Below are 16,088 nucleotides of genomic sequence, written 5' to 3' on the forward strand. Positions count from 1 at the left end.
AGTAGTTTTTAAAGATTAATCTTAAAGGAGCCTATAACCTCATCCGAATAAAGGAGGGAGAAGAATAGAAGACCGCGTTTCGAACACGCTACGGGCACTATAAGTACCTAGTTATACTATTTAGTCTTACTAACGCCCTAGCTACCTATTAGATAATAATTAATAACACGCTACGAGAATACTTAGATAGGACCGTTATCGTATACCTCGACGATATCCTAATCTATATAGAAGGAAACCTAGAATAATACGTAAAAGATGTATAATAAGTCTTAACTAAGCTTTAAGAATAGAGACTTAAGGTAAACCTAAAGAGATGTAAATTTTACGTTAAGGAAACTAAATTCCTTAGCTTTATTATAAGAGTCGACAGCATCCGGATTAATCCTACGAAAATTACATCTATTAAAGAATAGCCTACTCCGAAGAATCTTAAAGAAGTATAATCGTTCCTTAGACTTACTAATTATAATAGGAAGTTTATATCGGGTTACTCCTAGATAGCGTTACCGCTCGTAAAACTTACGAAGTAAGATACTCTATTTATATAGAAAGAACGGTAATAGAAAGCTTTCGAAGCACTTAAATAGGTATACATCGATAGACTAACTCTAAGAATATTTAACTTAGGAAAGCTAGTCTATATCGAGACCGATGCATCCGATAGAGCGATTAGAGTATATCTTACGTAAGACTATAAAGGGAAACGACATCCCGTAGCTTACTACTTACGTAAGATAACACTAGTAGAATAGAATTACGACATTTATAATAAAGAACTTCTCGCTATAGTCGTAGCCCTATAACATTAGAGAGTTTACGCCGAAGGAGCCCCCTTACTTACTATCCTTACGGACTATAAGAACCTCTTAACCTTTATAACTACTAAAGTTCTTAACTATAGGTAAGTACGATAGTTAGAACTTCTTAGTTAATACAAATTTAAAATCCAGTATATACTAGGTAAGGATAACGGTAGAGCGGACGCGCTTAGTAAAAGAAGTAACTATATAGAAGGTAAGGAGGCGATCGTATATAGCATCCTCTAAACTAATAAAGATAGAACACTTAGCGTACGGACATATAAGTTTAATGCTATATTACGTATTATAAAGGATAATAAAGAGGAGTTTCTTATCTCGTATAATAAATACTAAGTACCTAAACAATATTAGGAACAGTGTATTAAGGACTACTACGATAACCTAATATACGGTTACCCTAGTATTACTAAAACAATCGAGGTTATATAACGCAACTTTGCCTTTCTATAGATGAAAGTAAAGGTTATAGTATACGTTTAGAAATGCCGTAGCTGTTAGATAAATAAGTCGTCTAGATATACGAAATATAGAGAGATTTAATTTATAGACCTACCGCTACAGCCTTAGGACGAAGTTATAATAGATTTTATTACTAGCTTACGTAGTTTAAACAGCGCTAGACGCTCTAGACTATATTAGCAGTTTAACTCGATACTAGTTATAGTCGATAGACTTACGAAGTATATATACTTCGTTCCCTATTTAAAATCGATAATAGTAGAGGAATTAGTATACTTAGTTCTAGATAGACTAATTAGGTATTATAGGATCCCTAAGTCCTTTATTACGGATCGTAATAAGCTATTTACGTTAAACTACTAGAAGACACTCGTCTCTATAATAGGTATTAAATATAAGCTCTTAACTACTTACTACCTATAGACTAACGGTTAAACCGAGAGAGCGAACTAGACGCTCGAGGCCTATTTACGACATTATGTTAACTACGCTTAAGATAATTAGGTTAACTACTTACTAATAGNATAACTAGCGCTAAATTAATAAGTTTCTACTATAATAGGAATNACGCCATTTTATGCTAATTTTAGAAAGCACCCTAATTTATTTATAGAACCTAGGCTATAGCATCTAAACGTAGACAGAGTAATAACTACTAGCGACTAGCTAAAGGGGTTATATAAGCAATTACGACAAAAGATACTATTATCCTAGGATAGTTTACGACGAAATAGATAAAAATTAAAACTGGATCCTTAGCTAAAGAAGGGAGATAAGGTATATTTACTTATAAAAAACTTACGATCTTAACGGACGATAAGAAAGCTAGATTATATTAAGGTCGGACTATTTTTAATTTTAGAAGTTAGAGGGCTAGTTAATTATAAACTCTAACTACCTAACAATACGAAAATACACCCGGTCTTTTATATATCACTCCTATTACGGTTAGCTATCTAGTTACACCTAACTATAACCCCTAGCCGCTAGGGTAACCCTAACCTTAGCCGGCCGCTTACTAAGCGGCCGTACGGAGTTACTAAGACTACTTACTACCTTCTATAACTCTTCCTTATTACCTCTTTATCTCCTTATCTACGTCTCGTTATATAGCTTAGACCTATATCTACGTACTATTACCTATTCCCGACTCCGCCCTTTAATAACTCTTTAAACTAGTAGACCTAGAAATACTATTATAGATAACATTCTATTTCTAGATAGAAGAAGACGACGAATTTAAAGTCGAAGAAATACTAGAATAACGGGGTTAGCGATACCTTATAAAATAGAGGGGTTACTTATACTTAGAAAATATATAGGAACTACGAGGAAACCTTAGGAACTACTAGAACCTCCTACGATAGTTCTAGTAGTCTTAACATTCTAGAAATCGGAAGATAAGTCGAAACTACTATTTATAGCATTCTAAGTCTCTAGACCTAACCTAAGGCTAGGCTCGTTAGTAGAAAACTTAAGTACTATAGCGTCGATCTCCTCTTATTCGATACCTACGTACTCTATAGCTACTACCTCCTCCTCTTTCTAGTCTAAGAGATCTATTTACTAACGAAGGCGTATCTCCTAGGCGAACGCCGTTTATTAACGCTCGCGCGCGAGGTCTGCTTCCTTTCGAGCCTACTCTTACGTATAGTACGTATCTTTAATAGCGTTACGTAACCGTTTACGCTCTTACTTTAGGCGATCCTATTCGGACTACGATATACGAATATCGTACCGCTAATTACGACGAAGACATTTACTATATTTTCTAGAACGAACGTAGACCCGATAGACGCAGTTATACTTAGCGTAAGTCGCGTATAGTTTTACTATAATAGTTCCTTCTAATTCGATATAGGCGGCGAGTCCTTTATAATATTTAGTGCTATTATCCTTTTCCTTAGGCATTATAAGAAGGAGACATTACTTACTAAGGTAGAAATAGGAGATAGATAGCTAATTATATACGTTAGCGTCGGGACGACGCTAGTACGGAAGGGGGATAGTATTACGATCCTACCTCGGATAAGGTTATATAGCTGTTACGGTTAGCTATCTAGCTATACCTAACTATGACCCCTAGCCGCTAGGGTGACCCTAACCTTAGCCGGCCGCTTACTAAGCGGCCGTACGGAGCTACTAAGACTACTTACTACCTTCTATAGCTCCTCCCTATTACCTTTTTATCCCCTTATCTACGTCTCGTTATATAGCTTAGACCCGTATCTACGTATTATTACCTACTCCCGACTCCGCCCCTTAATAATAGCCTACTCTATAGTTCCCCGTACCTTAGCGGAATAGAGCACTCTATATAATACGCTATCTACTCTACTCTACTCTACTACTCTACTTTATAGAGTATAATAGAGTATATAGAGTAATATATATATACTTATTATCTATTAAGTATATAGGTAGGTAGGACGACCTTAGGTAGTCCTACGTTTAACTTAATTAGTTATTCTAATAGTCCCTTTAGTATATACTACTTTATATACTACCTACTTTACTTCGCTTAATACTCCGCTTTACGAGTTTAACCCTATAACCTATTATCTTATTTTAGATAGTTAGGTATAATAGGCGCTTAAGCTTTCTATAATATAGTTTAAGCTATTTATTATAGATTTAGTTAGTACGGGATAGAAAACCTTATAGAGCTCTTTTTACTATATCTAAATAAGTAGTAAGAGGACGTTATACCTATACTATACTATTACGATCTACTATTAGCTAGAGGGCCTTACCTGCTAAGGTAGCGAGTAGGATAGCTATATGCCGATCCTTACGCGCTTAGTAGGTAAGCTAACTAAACCGTAGTACGGTTAGGGTTACCCTAATAGCTTACTTACTTAGTAAGTAAGCTACGAGGGAAATTATTACTCCCTTACGCTGTAAGCTAGTAAGCTATAAAGTAGATCCTTACTACCTTACCTAGCGAGTAAGTAAGATACTTATATACACTTATTATAGATAAAGTATATAGGAAGGTAGAATAACCTCTAGTAGTTCTACGTTTAACTTAATTAGTTATTTTAATAGTCCCTTTAGTATATACTACTATATATACCTACTTTACTTCGCTTAATACTCCTCTTTACGAGTCTAACCCCGTAACTAGTTATTCTCTTTTAAGAATAGTTAGCTATAATATATACCTTCTAAGAATTAAAGATAATATAGTAGAAAATCGAAGTAGTTAGAATTTTCTCTAAGATCTATATAATAAGGAAGAACTTCTAGATAGTTATTAATAGCTATTAAAATGCGTCTTAGATAATAATTAGCTTTAAGATAGTTTATCTAGATTAAAGAAGCTAATAAAAAGCCTATTTAGATAGTTTATACTATAAAAGATTATAACTATAAGGTTAAGCGCTTCTTAGATACCCTTTTACTCTTAGTCTATATTATATTAGGATAGCTAGTAAGAGGTATAGAGACACTTAGTTATACGAATATAATATACTACTAAGATATATTCGTTAAAGATAGTCTTTTAAGTACTATAACTATATATTATAAGGGCTATAGCGTTATAGGATCTACTAAGATTATCTGTTATTATCTACCTAAAGAAGTTAGCGAGCTAATAGTCTACTACCTATAGTTAATACTACTATTCTCTTAGGCGCTAGGGATACTTATATTTAACTATAATCTTATTAGATTCCCTTACCTTTAGAAAGAGCTAGATTCGAGAAAAGATAGCTATAGGTTAACTTTAGTTCTTAAATTATAGATAAGTAATTATTTTAATATCGCGCTTAATGTTACTACCTATTAATATCTTTCTATAGCTATATCTTATATATACCTAAACTATAGTAGTTTAAAGAAGGACTATAGTCTAGAAGAGTGTATAGGTAATTAATAATTAGCGTATAGCTTATAGACCGCTAGAACGATATACGCCCGCGGCCTAAAGGAAGTAGCTAGCTATATCTAGAATAGAAGAGCGGAGTATCGGGTAGTAAGCCGCGAGTAGTATTAGTTTCTCGGCTTTATAGGAGGACTCTCCTTAAGTAGCTAATTAGGTCCCGGAAACCTATAGAAATCTTAGCTAGATAGCTTACTATTACGACGCTAAGATAAGAAGAGGATAGTTTCTCTTTATACTAAGAAAGAAGTATAAGAGTAATAGTACTAGCGAGATTAATATTATTACGAAGAAGGATAATCTTAAGGAAGGAGAAATCGAAGAAGAAGATGTTAAAAGTAATCCTAGCGAGGACACTACTAATAGCGAGGACACTACTAATAGCGAGGATAGTAGTAAAGAAGAATCTAACGAAGATAACGACTATATAGCACACTCATACAACTTTAACGACTCTATTATAGGCTTTTAGACTTACGTACTATTAGTATAGTAGAAATATACTTATATTTAAGAAGCGTCGCCTAATCCTCGGTTAAGTTGTTTATTAGACGGTACGAGCACGAGACGAAGCGGGAGAAGAAGTGCGACGTAGGTAAAGATGGCGATGCGAAATTCGAACTAGATTAATTAATGCAAAGCTAGATATATACTTGTCTCCGGGGTTTACCAGATAACGCTGACGGGACTTTAATACTAAGATTTTCCGGAGGCAGACTAAATCGAGACGCGCGCGCGTCTATAACGTGCATACATGTTTCGTTGGTTTTAAACATGCGTCGCTACATGCCTATCACATCAAACTATCTTAAGCGATCCCTTATTTACATACGGCGGCGCTTATAGCTATGCTTCCCTTGAGCAGTATCCGAGGTGTTGCCGAAAGCCAAGTATCTGCCGCTGTCATCGGTCTCCCGTCGGAGCAGCCAACCCTTCGACCTCGACATCTCAACTTACGTCCAGTCATACACTTTTATCGCAATATCGTTTCGCATCGATTTTCCTAAGCTCCACCGACCGACCCGATTAAATCGCGACGTGCGCCTCGAACAGCCCAGCTCGTCTGTCGCCGCTGACGCCCGACCGTGGACGCGCCGTCTTTGCTCGTTACAGGAGTACAGCCTCGGACACGTCGCTACAGCTTCATCAGAGGCTTTGGTGATCGCATCCGCGTTGTTCTCCCGTTCGAGCTTGCTCGGCCCCCGACCTGTGCAGACACTACGTGGCAGCACGTCTGGTGGTAATCGCAGCTCCGCACGTCACGAAAATCACACTCGAGTCAAGGCTGCTCTTCCGCAAAGCCTGGGTGGGTGGGTTCGCATGTTTCGCTACAACATCGCGGGAAAAGTGTTTTTCTCTTTTTTGGTTTGAGAAGTGCTAACTCTTGTCTAGGCTACACACATTTAGTGCGCCCTCAACCATGGCTACCCGTGCCGAGATGGACCATCTGGCTTCGAAACTCTCAACGCTCAACACATTTTCATGGGTTGTGAGGGGGCTCCCTGTTGTCGCAATCATGCAAGGAGAAGGCCCACGTGTCGCCGAAACGCTAGGTCAGCCACTTGACAAAAATGGAGCTGGACACGTCTTACGCCTCTGGATCGGTGTGGACCGGACCTCGATGGACCTGTTTATAACATTGACCATGCGCATCAAGGTCTCACAAAAGCGACTGAGACCTGGCGCGGGCCGTCTTATGTATCTCGTGGTCCCGGCAGAGCATCTCCTTCTGCAAAATGCCTTGGTTGATTATGGTGACAACCTCCCCCTGGGCATCTTTGACATGCCTACTGATCTCGCAACCGGAAACTACAAGCTCATGCAAATGTCGTTCGATATTTCTTCAGTCAAGAGCAGGGTGATAATGCCGGAGTATGAATTCAAGACGACACCGCCCGCGCAATCGTTAGCAATGCTCCGCACATTGAAACGCCTTTCCACTTCACGTCACTTCGATCTTTATGCAAATCCTGATGAGAACTTTGACCGTGGTGTTAGAGACGCCTGTGACATGCTTTCAAGTAATCAGGGTCGACGGGTCAAGACTCCTACTGTATACCTCAAAGCTCTGTATCCCGGTAATCGACCTGGTGGTATCAATCTCTGGTCCAATCAAGGCATACCTGAAGATGAACCCTCTTCTGATGAGAAACGCGATGCGACCACGTCCTCCGCACTTGGGCCGCCAACTGCTTCTGTCATTCAGCTGCCTCCTTACGAGCCGCCTTCCACCATTCCTCCCACAGCGTCTAATCGAGAGGGGACTGCTATCCATCCTGCACCTGAAGACATCAAGTCTGGGTTCGTTGCAGTACAACCGCCACTGGAACCCGATGGTTACTTTTCGTCTCTGCTTCCCTCGTCTCCACCAGTAGCTCAATTTTCGCTTTCTCCCAGCTATTCTGCGACCTTTTTGTCAAGCATGTTCACACCGGTTGATACGACCGCAGATCCACCCGTGTATACCGTAAAGGCATTCCCAGATTTATTGCCTGCGACAGCAATGCAACCCGAGGCTTCGAAACACAGAATCCAACGACTGGCGAGCGTAAGCTTCGACGTTGAGGTCGCTGCATCTTTACCAGTGGTCGGCACACCCGAGTGTACGCCTAGCGCATCCGATCCTTCAGTGCGAGTCACAGATTCACTCAAGCGCAACCGTAGTCTACGATATTCACGCACTGATGTGGGCAACAGCGAAGACCTACCATCTAAGAAAACATTCGCCGCCGATCGCACTCTTAGTCGTCGAGTACATTCTATGCAAGAACTGTTTGGATCTGACATTGTGCTCGTCTCCCCAACTGTGGTAGACAGTGCTCCACCATTCCTTAAACAGACCACAATCAGTGAGGGAGATGCTGATAGAGAGACGGAGGAAGAAGAGGCTGCTCCCATGACAGAATGGCTTACAGAAGCCTGGAAGTACTGTCCGGATGCATACCGCCTTCTCAATGCTGAGCTTTCGTGGTTCGGGTCTGCTTTGGCTTGTGGCGCTAACGCGAGGGTCATAGCTGACTGCCATCTCAGCTGCACCCTTGCTCTCATCCGACATTGTACAAGGATAGCAATCGCACCATCCCCTGGTGCCACAGGATCGACGGACAAGAATCTCGTCAGAGATGCTGATCTTGCCACCTTGGTCACATGGCTCTGCGAACTACATCTAGGAGCTGACATGAAGTTGTTTCCTGCTCTGCTGGATTTATCACTACTAGGGCAAAGGATATTTCGTATGAGTCCTAGAGCCGTGGGGCTTGATGCCTTAAAGTGCCAATACATCCGTCAGAAAGCAGCAATTGTAAGTCGCGCTTATCTTCGGTTTGGCCAGCAGCCAGATTGTGATGATCACGGGATAGTTGCAAGAATCAGTGCGTGATAGTGCTGGTCTTGCTCATTGACTTATCTCTTGCAATGCACGTGAAGACTCTATACGGTTTTACTCTTTCTTGCTTTTACCATTTTCTATGGATCATATCTCTTTCTTTTATCTCACTGGTATGATGATAACATATAGCTTAGCTATCTAGGATATTGGCCTGCTTATACAATGATTTTGTCTCTTGTCTGGATGCTTGTTAAGGAGTATAGATCTAGCAAATGTCGGTCGCGAGATGGGTTGTAGAAAGCCAACGCGAGGTTGATTCCTCGACAAACCACGGTGTTCGCTACGGTCGCATATCACCGACAGCGACTTTATTTAGCTGCAATGTGATCTTAATGAAGCTCGATAGCTACTTTGTCGTTCTGGGAAACAAGATTATTCATTTCGAGACTTCCCTTTTCCTCGGTGAATCATCAGTCCCGTGAAACAACGGTCCCGTTTCTCCGCTTCGGCAAGCATTGCGTTCCAGGAAAGTTTGGCAAGATAAGCTTCGATGACTCCGTGCTGAATCGCTACGCGACTAGACTTACTCAATGATACTAATGTACATCCTACTAGTTGTTCTTCGAACCGAAGTACCTGGTCCAGAATTACACTCAGGACATTGGTCAGTTGGCTTGGCTGTATTCGACCTCACTCAATAGGGACATGTCGCTATCTCTAAAGTAAGTCGTTGTTTTCTGTGAAATGGGTGGAGGCTGTTTTGGAGGATTCGAATACTGCCACACTCTCCCTTTCTCATCTTTTTGATTGCGGCAATATCTCCCTCTGGATTATCCTTGAGTTCAGTTTGAATGAGCTGCTAACTACCCATGCGATGTAGTCGTCAACGGTTCCTGTAGGGGCTCCTTCTTCGATTGCCATCTGTACTAGATTAGCATTGAAGAAGAGGAACATGATTGGGGCAAGCGACGATCCTTGTTACAATCCTGACTGAGGTAGATCTTTGCCGAGAAGAAGGAAGAGGGAGGCGGCAACTACTTGCAATCGCAATCGCCTTTTGCCAACCGGCCCAAACTGTAGCCGCTGCCTCGACGAGGTGGAGAAGGAAATTGGCTTGGCACGTTGCCAAGCAGTTGCCATCAGATCTTATTGTTACTATTCGGCCACTCACACATCAAGATATCCAATATAATCAACTTTTTCACGAGCTGTTGCCCCCATGTTGCTACTCAGTGCCCATTAGTCGTCTCTCTTATGGGTGCTGAGCCGATGCTGCTTTTGACGCTATCAAGCAGGTGACAGTCGCGGTCGCAAAGTCCTTATGCGCATCTCTATTCGCGGTATGGAGACTGGATTGTCACCCGTGCAACTAAATCTTGTATCTGCTTCGAGCTTGGCCAGTGACCAGCCGCGGGCGGTCGCGAGCCGCGGTTAGCCGTGGACCGTCCCATCGACGTGCTGTTTTAGGGTTCCGGGTGCGCTATCCGAACGTCCATCGGACCATCTGGGTGATTCTTGACGGTGTGTTCCTAACAAGCATCCTTTCCAAAAGCCGGTTTGGCAGATTCATCGATTAACTGTTGAAATTCGACGCCTAGCTTCGCGTTCTTGCGACGAGATTAGCTGCGACGCATTCTAACTACACCATTCTGCTCTTCCGTATGCGCTAGTGCTTTGCTATATGTATCTTATCGAGCGTCAAGATATTAATGTGATCGATTTTGTCCACAGTTGGTGCATGTCTCTGTAATAAATCACATAAACAATTCTTGCTACCTGTCTCACTATCCTGCTCGCATATATGTAGAGTCTTTACAGGAACAGATATGGACCGCCAGTTGCCTAAGGCTTGATAGGCCTTCTATGGATATCCTCAATGCACGATGCGCTGGTACCGTCCGCCGACACATTCCCAGAACCAATATACAAAGCGGTGAGGAAGTTCCAAGATGGATGATTGTATACTACAGGCGATATTTACATGAAAGTTGCTCTTCTTTGATGAAATCATTGGTGATTGGAAGGAGCGCGCTCGAACAAGGCCGACGACGATGAGCAAGGCGCTCGAATGCGGTGTCAGAATGCGTCTCCCGAGCGGCCAAAAGTCGCGTCAGGGATACCTCTCCTTTCACCTCAGCCCTCCAACTTTCAGTAAAGAAAGCCGATAAAGTACCTTCCACTCTTGTTGTACCTGGACTGACATCATGTGATATCGTTCAACCATGCTTCGTGGATCTTAAGGTACTACAGACGAACAGCTTAGCATGATCACAATGGAAATCATCCTTCTGAGTTGTGTCCTTGATGTTCGACATGAAATCTGCTAAAATCGGCACACGCTCCACCGTTTTTCACTTCGCCACGGTCACTCGTTGGAGTATAATTACTGGCTTCAATACACAACATCAGTACATATCCTTCGATAAGAGCGCTTACAATCCTCAGATCAAAAAAAATGCTTGTTGTTGGGGTGACCCGGCTATAAGGGCACGGTCTCTGTCGGGATCAGCTCCTGACGTAACGCGAGCGTCGCGCCGCGCTTGCATCGCGTTACGTTAGGAGCTCTTTCCTCGCGACTTCATGCTTCCGCAGTTTCTCTTTTCATCCGTGTGGCCTTCAGTAGTGTTTCAGCTTGACAGACAGACAGTCCGATGAAGGAAAGCGAGAAGTCTGTGACATTTAGCTGACGAATCACAGGCTCGAGACTCCCACAGGCCTGCCACGGTGCCGACACAGAATGCAAAAGTCATCACCTCCCGTATCCTACATCCGTTCTTCCCTCGCTGCATTGCCGTGGACACTGCTTTACACCCCTGATGGTCTGGGCGAGTTGGCCACTTGACGTTGATCTTGTGTGTTGCTCACCTGGGAGCAACGCCCTTTCTGTCCAACTGCTTCAGGCAATGCTGGACGTCCCGTTATGCCCATCTACAGGTCAGCTATGTTTATGGCAAGGTACAACCTTCGTTAAGTAGGGCGTACGCCCTTAGCCTGAATGCTTGCCGCACTATCGGTAGGCAGCCATTTCGGGACAAGGCAACACTACTGAATCTGCTTCCAAGATGGACTTCGTGACATGCCAAGTGGGGTGTGGCCGTCCGGGCTTGACATATCGTGGAACTTATTGTGTATGGATGTATTAGAATGCGTAACGGGCCGTAAGCGGCGATCCAGCTATGCCGTTGATCGTTAGACGACGTACATGAGGCAGAATTTCTGTACTAATTCAAGCTTGTTAAGTAGGGAGGGGTGCGACTTTTAGCGCTTTAGTGCATGGAATCAAATAGCTAAGCAAGATTAGCTTCGCATAACCTAGGAAAATATGTCCTTACGCTTGACCCGCTTTCTTAGTAAGAGATTGTAGGTTGCATATAGCGTAGACACCAACGGAAATGCGACTTTCTGCTTTCTTAGGACCTGCTATAAAGCCTGAACGAGATCTAATAGGGATTGATCCAACACTGCAGAGTACTAGGCAGGCGACGTGTGATTTATAGTTGGGGCTATAGTTGCGGAAAATAAATGCCATTCACTTAGCCTAAGGCCTTGGCGTCTCTTTATAGTGAGGAGCTCTTAGCATAGGACTACTCTAAGGGCATATATCTCTTCTAGGAGCAGATCTAACTATCGCTTTATAGTAGCGAGATCCGAGCGACTATACTATGGCGTAGACAAAGTAGAGTCAACTAAGGTCCGCGTAGCATGTGGACGAAAATATAAGGTGCTTTCTACCTGATTACCGAGTGCTTCTAATACTTTTGTGCCCTTCTAGAAGACTGTTATACTAATTCATTATTCGTTACGTCTGACTCACTGCTAGAGGATCGAAATGTTACAGAGAACAATCATTGTTGTTTGTCTCGACTCTAGGTTATTCGAGTAGTTCTCATTTCGGATTCTCTACACTGTACATTCGATGCGATGCCGACTTCCATACTGTGAGAGACTGTCAAAGTTTTACTAATGCACTGTTGCCAGACTGTATGGAGTCATCAGGTCCAATCAGTGGTGAGTAGCCCGAAGGTACGCGCTAAGCCTTAGGGAGTAGGACCCCCAGCTTTACTTACGCTTGCAGCATTAAGCTTTCATCTTGCGGACCGACATTATTGCGCCCTACTTGATCACTGACGGTTGCGCCCTTGTCGACATAGTCCCTCGATCACAAAAGTTAGATTAAGCCGAATTGTATATAATTACGAACAGCCTCTGTTTCGCTAAGATCTTAGCCTAATCTATACTTACAGGCATAGATGGTCCTACTAACAGTACGATGCTCGAGCAAATAAAGCACTCGCCCTTACAGGAAACGATTATAGAAAAGGAGCTTAGCTTTTTCTGTTTGGGTCGTGCATCGTTAAAGTGCTAGAAGCATCAAACTTTGAGCGTTTTTAGTAGTTCGACCGGAGCTATGGCGAATCCTCGTGAGTTCTAGATTCGAGGGATACGAACAATTACGTGAGTCGGAGCTTTTTCGCCACAATCACACGTGTTCACTTAAACACATCGCGATCAGTCTTACGACTACTACACACACTTCTCTTATTCATAACACGACTGTTAGTTAATAGAGTCTAGACTACTGTTCGACACCGATTATCGCTCCTAAGCACAAGGCCGGACGAATCTTACTGATCATCATGAATCTGCTTACACACATACGCCTATAGTAAGTTCTAATATACAATGTCACTGCATCCTAGCCTGAAATCGTGCAGCGCTTAGGCGGGAGCTACTGCTATATCTAGCATAAGCAGTAAATACATGCTTATAACGAGCAATCATCGTATGTTGACTGCTATAGCGGTTCGAGCGCTGATGACCTAACGCGACAACAGACTATCGTACGTGCTATGTGTACCTAGCAACACATTCCACTGTCCTAGGCGCTGACGAATCAGCTTTCTATCTTTTAACCTTCCAACTTCTTGTAGCAGGTATCATGCTCACTTGCCTCAGCATACTCGAACAAACGCCATCTATAGCATTCGTCAAAGACCCTTTTCAATTTGAATTTGCGATTGTCTCAAGATCTATTTCCAACAATGTAAAATTACTGTTATCTACAGTGTTTCTTGCAGCATTTCTTATCCTCTGGAGCCAGGCTATGCTGCATTTTGAGAATCCCATAGCTCTGCTCATGCTTATGGTATGTGCTTCGATGTCGAAATGCATGTGCTACCGCTGATTTTGTACAGCCTCTGGTGACTATGACCAGCAACTCTATCTTGCACCTTCACCAAGACAAACCTAGATCAAGATGGTACAAGACCAGGATGAGTCTGAGCTTGCTTGCCTGCTTTTGTATCATGTTTGACGACTACCGACTCACGCCGAACGGTCTCGTATTCGGCATACTTAGTCTCCTTTCGCTTGCGAGCGCGGGCTTGCTATATCACGCACAGTCATGCCAGTCGAATGTCGCCCAAACGGTCATTACGCAGACCTACCCCTTGCATACGATCTTGTTGCCCTTTGGTATTGCAGCAGTCTGCTACGGTTTGAGTGACAGGACAGCCGCCTCGGTCGCCACCCCTGATCAGAAGCGATGCTGTATGTCAACGTCGTGTCAAGTGCAACATCCTATGTTCTAGGGTTCCTGATGCTTAGTGATAATGTGGCAGGCTGGACCGCCGGATATACTGCTTTCGTGTTAGTCGGTCTTGCAGGATTCACATCACAAGCGCTGGGTGTGGCGTCATACCTCAGTTGGCCGCAGCTCGTTGCTTTCGGTACAGCAGTCGTCTGCGCATCGGAGCAAATATTTACCGGCACGTCTTACAATATGTATGACCTTGTGGCAGAGTCAGGAGAACATCTAGAACTTGCAGAGACAGCTGGCTCTGGGCCCGATGATGCCTCTACCGAGCAACCCTTGGAAGCTGCAAGTCAGGACGGTACGCAGCACCTACTCGGCTCTGGCATACCCGGTCTGTGGATCATGCATCTCGTTCTTTTGGCCCTGACAAGCGTGATCTGGATCCTCTCTATCAAGCGAAATTTCTCAGCCTTACATATGAACGTGACATCTCCATTCAAGCCACGACTAGACCGTGGCTATGAACCAATATCGGAACTTGATATCGTGGTGAGCATGTTCAAAGAATCGCCCTCTGCGATCAAGGAGACGGCAGAACGACTCAAGCGCCTACCCGAGATCGGACCCAGAAGCCCTAGGCTCATTGTGTATACGAAAAATCCATCTGCCAACGTCGATGAACTTCTGAAGCAAACGGGAGCGACAAGGGTTGTGCAATTGCCCAACGTAGGCCGTGAGGGTCACACTTACCTTCACCATATAGTCGAGCAGTGGGACGATCTTGCAGCTCATACCTTTTTCCTACAAGCCGACATCCACAACCCACGCGAGTTCTTCCCGCGTGTCAGAGACTACTACACCCCACAGACTGGGATGCTAAGTCTCGGCTTTAGCGGCCAAACTTGCAACTGCAGAGGCTGCAGTGATAGATTCGGATGGTGGGACGACCTACTTGTCCCTGTGGTATGGAGCCAAGCGATGAACGAGACTTGTACAGACCAGCAGATGCTGTTGTCCTACAAAGGTCAATTCGTGGCTTCGGCGGCCAGACTTCGCGGGAATGAGCGGTCACTATACAAGACGCTGAGGACAGCCTTGGAGGACCCCGGGAACTTCGTGCACCAAGAAGATTACTTGCAAGGTCGACCCGATTCTATGAATGCGCCTGTCTTCGGCTACACTCTGGAGAGATTGTGGTCAGTGCTTCTGCAGTGCTCAGAAGAACGTATCGCCGCGCATTGTCCTACTCTGCTCAGTGGTACGCGGAGGGGGGGCTCCAAAGAAGATTGTCAATGTTTTGACGTCTCTTGACCCACAATTGATCTGGCTGCACAGGGTTGGAAACGGTAACAAGTTCAGGCGCTCGTACCAGTGTCTTCCTGCTTTACCGTCCTTGTCATCAACGCAGTCATGACTGCGGGTGCGGAGGTCTCTCCATCATCGATCGTTGACCTTAGACTTGTTCTCCGGTGTCTTTGACTGACCCAGTGCTACATCGATAACCTCTCGATTAGAGATCAACGCATCAATCTCGTCTTGGAAGTGCAGCGGAGCTGAGAGTCAGTTGTGAGAAAGAAGGGATTTTGCTAAGCCTCCCAGTCCTGAGTTGGAAAGACTGCCTAAGGGTATTTGACATATCATCCTGCATAGGTATATTGTCGCTGTGCAGTCTAAGGATTTGCACATCCAGATTTGGGAACTTGTCGCGAGGAGAAGTCGACGCGCAATTCAAATTCTGACGCCCATTTCAAGCGCTCAGACTCTCGCGATTACACACACCTCTCTTTTATAATTACCTACCTGCCCAACACTCAATCCTAGCTTTGCTCAAAGTTAAGGAACGAAGACGGAAAAATAGAGGGGGAAAACGAAGGATAAAAACAGAAAAAGGAGATATACATGGACCGATGGGTGGCCCCATACTTGAGTATTCGCGATCGTCGGATTCATCTCCGCCAAAGGTAGATACTCGACCGTTATTGGGAGATGCTCTCCTTGCCGGAAGACGCGCGTTATCTTCACAATCATTCTTGCTCCGCGGCTCTAGTTGCAACC

General features: G+C 43.6%; 2 protein-coding genes across 2 annotated transcripts; both read left to right on the plus strand.

Annotated features, from left to right (window-relative positions):
* The first annotated feature begins 6,101 nt into the window (after window positions 1-6,101).
* AUEXF2481DRAFT_45268 (uncharacterized protein) lies at window positions 6,102-8,712 on the plus strand. The gene has a single exon (XM_013483296.1). It carries the CDS (start codon window positions 6,590-6,592, stop codon window positions 8,546-8,548), a length of 1,959 nt encoding a protein of 652 aa, XP_013338750.1. The 5' UTR covers window positions 6,102-6,589; the 3' UTR covers window positions 8,549-8,712.
* A 5,798-nt stretch (window positions 8,713-14,510) lies between these two features.
* AUEXF2481DRAFT_103446 (uncharacterized protein) lies at window positions 14,511-15,361 on the plus strand (the record flags this gene model as incomplete). The annotated part of the gene is made up of 1 exon (XM_013483316.1): window positions 14,511-15,361. The coding sequence occupies one exon, from the start codon at window positions 14,511-14,513 to the stop codon at window positions 15,342-15,344; it is 834 nt and encodes a 277-aa protein (XP_013338770.1). The 3' UTR covers window positions 15,345-15,361.
* Window positions 15,362-16,088: the final 727 nt, after the last annotated feature.

This window comes from Aureobasidium subglaciale (genome assembly GCF_000721755.1).
Source record: "Aureobasidium subglaciale EXF-2481 unplaced genomic scaffold scaffold_46, whole genome shotgun sequence".
NCBI classification, from domain to species: domain Eukaryota; kingdom Fungi; phylum Ascomycota; class Dothideomycetes; order Dothideales; family Saccotheciaceae; genus Aureobasidium; species Aureobasidium subglaciale.